The 6,127-nt window shown below is 36.6% G+C and overlaps 1 protein-coding gene across 1 annotated transcript; it reads right to left on the reverse strand.

Moving 5' to 3' along the window:
• Positions 1–315: 315 nt before the first annotated feature.
• On the reverse strand, positions 316–5,798 carry LOC107266354 (pre-mRNA-splicing factor CWC22 homolog). Its single transcript, XM_015736748.2, has 5 exons — positions 4,710–5,798; positions 4,133–4,450; positions 3,882–4,035; positions 3,525–3,677; positions 316–605 (listed from the first exon to the last, which is right to left on the reverse strand). The coding sequence occupies exons 1-5, from the start codon at positions 5,565–5,567 to the stop codon at positions 364–366; spliced, it is 1,725 nt and encodes a 574-aa protein (XP_015592234.1). The 5' UTR covers positions 5,568–5,798; the 3' UTR covers positions 316–363.
• Between the last annotated feature and the right edge of the window lie 329 nt (positions 5,799–6,127).

Raw genomic sequence — 6,127 nt, forward strand, 5'->3', positions numbered from 1 at the left:
GATAATTTCATATTGGGATTTAATTTTTTTTTGGGGAATAACGTCGCAACATATTTGAATCAATCGGAGACATCTAACCTGAAGAGTTTCACCTGTGTCAAATTCAGCGTTCGAATATTCGAATTGAGTGCTTCCTTCAGTTTTAGATTAAGCAATGCAAAAATAGAAGATTTCTTAGAAGAAATCGCTGTTTATATCATCCTATTTAAAATTTTCATTTAAATTTTACCACGTAGTAACACGAGGTCCAGAATCAACTTAATGGCACCGTACTTGAAATCATTTTTTTTCAAACGAATAAAATTAATCTTTGTGCCGCATTATCAAAATTACTTGATTATTTTTTCAACCAAAATTTATAATTTAATACAAACATACCCCTGCTAGGAGTCCAAAAAACTTTTCATATGTTCTCATTTCTGCACAGCAATCCAGAAACATATGACAAAGTTCGATTTCTTGACCAGGCTTCAGTTGCATTTTCATCAATTTGTGTGCACATTCCTCAAAATCAAGAGAAGAATGAATAGTTAAATAAATCGTTCTTCTCAAGGCTGTTAAATTAGTCTCTGTGTTGTCAACTATCACATCTCCTTTTCCATCACCTATAAAATAAAATAATAAACATCGTATTGCGTATTACAAATTTTATGCTTCTCCTTTTCTGTATTAGCTTTATAGCCTTAAAAGGGTCAAGACCTACACTCATGTCTTTGACAATTGTTACTTGCTTTATAATAATGGGGAAAGGCGCCAAGACTACGGCGTCAGGAAACGATCGGCCGAAGGAACAACCGGCCACGAAATGTACGGGGAACAAGTCCAAATTCAGTCGAATAAAAGCGAGATCGAAGTCGTGAAGAAAGACGCGTATCCTTTGTCGAATTTGATAGGTATTCTCGATCAATTACGGTCAGCGCACTATATTTCTACGATTGATCTAAAACAAGCTTACCATCAGATAGCTTTAGATCCTGAAAGTCAGGAGTATACCGCGTTCGTGATACCGGGAAGAAGACTCTTCCATTATATCGGGATGCGATTTGGGCTCTCGGAAGCCCCGCCAAATTTTCAACGTCTCGCGTATAAAATCATCGGTCCGGAGATAGGTGGGAACGCGTTCGCGTATTTAAATGATATACCTTTCAAAAGTCGCACCGGTAGTCGAGTATCCACCGCCGCGAAATATCCGTCAACTAAGACGTATTCTGAGTATGGCGTCGTGGTACCGACGATTCGTAGAAAATTTTGCAGCAGTTGCAGAACCCCTCACGGCCCTCACTAGCGAGAAGGCTAAATGGGAGTGGGGGAGGGCACAGGAATCCGAGGGATGTACAGGATATCTTGAGGAATGATAGGACGAGAAGAGAGATAGAGAGGTTGATAATTGAAAGCATGGTAGAATCAAGCTATCACCAACTAGTAGTCACAATAAATAGCAGGAGTATAGGAAGCTACGCGAAAAGAAAAGCAAGGAGGACCAGAATAGGATAGTAAGCGAGGCAGAGAAGGCGAAGACGGTAAAGTAGGTATGAAAAATAATAAACAAGGGAAGAAAGAGTAGAAAGAAGGTGGGTGAATAACGATGGAGGATTGAAAAGAGTATTTTGAATGACGAGATTCCGAATGAAGCGTGGAAGTTTGGAGGAGAAAAAATAGTAAATATAGTATGAGAAATAAGCAGGAAAATATGGAGAGGGAAATAATGAAGGATAGGAGAGAGGGTGAGATATGTTAGGTCAGAAAGGGGAGGGAGGAGAGAGAGATGAGTGAAAGAAGGGAAGGAAGAAAAGCAAAAAAGAGAATGAGTGAGAGAAGATTAGAGTCATGAAGACTAGTGTAAAGGAGGACGAAGAGAATGCTAGCAATGTAGTCGATGAAATTCTAACAATTAACACCACGTCAATCACCTGGTGGCGCTGCCGAGGCTTTTGACGGGCAACAAATATAGATACAGTAACAACAGAAAAAACAAGGCATACATAGAAATGCAATGATATGCGGTAAATAATGTACGATAATATATTTTATGTAACTCATGCATGAAAAACACTACTTTTCGTGCCTCCGAAGTGTGGCAAAAGTGGCGCTTTATATCTACGGATACGATAAAAAATGCTGCGCGTGCGCAAATCGGCCCAATTTTACATTATCGCACTAGTGCGATAAAGTAAACTTTGTTCTCGCGCGCTGTCATGAAATGTATTCACTTTTGAAGCCTTCCTTGCTCTTCTCATGGCTGCCTCCTCCAATGAAGAGATGTGTCAGTCACTATGGAGGCACAAAAATTAGCGTTTTTCATGCATTCGTTACAGAAAATATTATGCGATACTGGTACAATAAAGCGAACATTATACGCAGGTCGTGAAGTTTGTCACACTTGCCGCACTCGTAAAACAAGCAGCACTCACCTTCGGCTCGTGCCGTTGTGTTACTCGTGTGTGGCTCGTGCGACCAACTTCACTGCCTGCCTATTAAGTTCGCTTTCTCGCACTTGTATCGCAAAGTACTATTATTACTTTTTGAAAGTTTGTAACTTTCTTTAGCCAATAAATCATTATCAAGCTTTCAGCCGAACGAGAAACAGGTATAAATACAAAATTGTAATTTTGTAGTACTATTCGTTTTCATCAACGTTCATCGGAGATTAAAGTCAGTTTATCCTGTCTCGAAACTGAAAAATAGTTGCAAAGTAGAACTTTGCACATTGCTTCCTCATTATTTCCACCTTTTACAAAGTTACCTCTACATGAAAGTACGTTGATTGATGTCGGCTTTATTATAGAGAAGGCTTTGTGAAAGGTGGAATTGATGAAGAAGCAAAGTGCAAAGTCCTACTTTGTAACTTTTTCTTTTACATATTAAGGGGCAATTCTTCTAACGGAAAGCGGAAGTCGCACAGCTGTAAAATTTGGTTACTTTTTCAATTGTAATCAATCCACTAATTTTTATCAAACCCTATTTTGGTGTTCTTGTTACTCTGGCAAACATGTGTACTAAATTTGAACTTAATAACTCAAGATTTTTTAACCCAAGAATTATTACCCTTTTTTCTTTGTAAAATAAAACATTTCAAATATCTCATAAAATATTAAGACCTTGATTGACGTTTGTAAAATATGGTATCAAACACTGTTTACTATCAGTCCGTATAAGCACAAAATTTCAGTTCGATAGCTCCAATTTTACTGATGTTATGCATTTTGCAGTAATTTTTCGAAAAAATTCAAAACTTAACATCTGATAAAATAATAAGGCTGACTTATGACTTAAGCATGGCTGAATTGACCCAACGATACTAGTCGGAAATGAAACTTCGATTTAAGTTTGATATAATTCCACGATTCCTTCGCCAGTGCTTTACTTCAAAACCATCAACAGTGTTGACAGCAACACTCGTAGTGAAATATTGAAATTTTTCTCTTATAGTATCATGAACCATGTCTTCAGAGGGTCGATTGTGCAACTCAAATGTAGAGAAAATGCTAAAAGTGAAATCAGTGAATATAACAAAATATACATACCCAAAGCAGTGCCACTATCTTCATCTGAACTTTCATCTCCATCATCATCATCAGCAGTATCAGATCCACTACTGTCGGTATCCAATATCTCCTTACTTAAGTCTTTATATTTATCTTCGTTGGCAACATATTCCGTATCGAATTTGAATACGTCTAGAAAATAAAAAAATTATTTTCTTAATAATTTTATTACATTAGGCTAGGAAGTTTCTGGCAGAATGCAAAATTTCGTATAATTCAGACGATATGTTTTACTATGATTGATGTCATTGTGTATTCTCTCTTATATTACGACTAATAATTAATTATATTATTTCATCTTATTCGAAATTGTAACAGTTGTATATCTGTGCTTACTTAATATATTTTGAGCATCTGTTGCCTCATCCAGTGTCACAAGATGTGTGAACTGATGTTCTTCTTCTACGAGATCAAGCTCCTCACTAACGGCCTCGTGATCTTTGAAACCGTCTTTCCGAATTTGAAATATAACTTCAATCATATATTGAACCTGAAAATTTGTTAAACAATTATATTCAAATGCTAATGTTAATAAATAAAGTGGTTAAAAGGAAATAATATTAAACTTTCAACAATGAAATACTTACCCTTTTGTCCAATTGACCTTCATGTAATATATTTCGAAGCATCTCAAAAATGGCTTCTATTCCTTTTCGTGAAACCTCAGTCAATTTCATACCACACTCTTTTAAGAACGCAATTGCTACTTCAATGGAATCATCAGTTGGTGTTTCAACCAACAATGTCAAAATCTCAAGTGCAAGAATTTCATGGGCCACCCGTTGATTAACCAAATGAGCAATGAAAGTTCCAGATGATATACACAATGGTTTATCATTTCGCCGAAAACCACGTTTAAATTGTATTACTAGTCTCTTTAATAATAACTCACCAATGTTTGGAAACTGTAAAACATAATTTTTATTTAGTGTTATGATAACAGACAACACAATATCTTAATAGCAAAAGATCCTAAGAATATCCTTTTGAATATAATTTTTCAATTCTGTGGATCACCATGAAAAGTTACAGATCAAAACACATTACTCCCCTTTTGCGCTTGCCTTTAGGCAGGCAGGCAGTGAGGAGTTAAAAATCAAAATGTGAACATCATAATGATATTGCTGAAATATATAATTTTTTTAACGATCTTGACAAACATACCTTAGAATTGATAACTGCTACAAGTGCTGCATAAATCGAAGTAAATGTAGGAGAAGCTGCTTGGGCTTGAATCACAGACCTTGCCAGCAAACCTCTTCCCCTAACAATATTCTCACGAAGAAGTTCTCTGGTAATTAATCGAATATTACTAGTATTAACTTTATTAATATATCCATGTATAGATTTTTTAAGAGCTTCCCAAGCTATACGTTGATATGCTGCTCCTGATTTATCAGTAATTTCTGCTTGCATCATACGCAGCTTAGCAGGAGGAATATATGCTCCTCCTGTTTTTGAAGTAAGCAGGTCAACTGTACGCTTCTGACATGGTGTCATATCTGTAAGTTTATTTTTAGTATCTTCATCAATTCGATTATCTGTCAATCCATCTGCAGGTATCTTTTTGACATTACTAGTTTCTTGATATCTGGATATTTTCTGTATCGATCTTGACGACCTATGAGATTTATTTCCATAAAATCGTTCACCAATCATTATTTCTTCGTCTGTGTCATAATTTGTACCATATCGATTATCATTAGTTCTGTGTGCATTATCCCAATATCTTTGCCCAGTTACTTGTTCATTTTTTCTCATTGCACCCTTTGACGAAAATGAATCATTATTGTATTTTTTATTATCAACTCGTTTCATAGACCTCTTTAGGCTCATATCATTTTCTCGACTGTCTTGTCGTCGTCGTTGTTTGTATTTAGCCTCATGTCCTTCTTGACAGTAATAATCATCCGCATTTTTCTTTTCTTTGGCTCTCCAATTGCCACCTCTATTTGCGTCAACATACTTGTCATCTCTTCGACGTTTGATACGATCGTGTTCACCGTTGCTTTGCGAGCTCATCGTACAATCGTGATAATAATTACACTTTAATTAAAGTTCTTCTTGCTCTTTTATGGTTTGACACCAGTCCAGACTATACTCCTTTATAAGCGAGCACTGGCGACCACCAAAATAGTTCCTTCTATGGTTGAAGTAGACAAGGTGTGGTACCAGAGATGAGTAGGGAGATTGCCAACGAGCCTGTTTTTGGTGGTCACAATTTTTCTCTGGTTTCGGCGCACCACCTTAGCGGAAGGCCCACGAAGCAGTTCCACGTTTTTGATTGGTCGTGTATATATAGTAATACTACGCGTGATAATCTGGAGCTGTGTTTTGGCGCGTCGACGCGCCACCTGAACGAGACTCTCGAACTAATTCCACGTTTTTGATTGGTCGAATGAATTCGTGTGTTCCTCAAGATCCACGATTTTAAACCGGGTGAACACTGAAATAGGGAGACTTGTATCCACCTTTTTTTTTACAGGATATTACATAAACCGTAGTAATAAGGTAGTCAATACTGTTAATATCCATATGAAGCTCTGGAAATAATAGAGTAAGCAAATAAAACTTAAAAAAAA

Source organism: Cephus cinctus, unplaced genomic scaffold (genome assembly GCF_000341935.2).
Source record: "Cephus cinctus unplaced genomic scaffold, Ccin1 Ccin1_scaffold0309, whole genome shotgun sequence".
In the NCBI taxonomy this organism is placed as follows: domain Eukaryota; kingdom Metazoa; phylum Arthropoda; class Insecta; order Hymenoptera; family Cephidae; genus Cephus; species Cephus cinctus.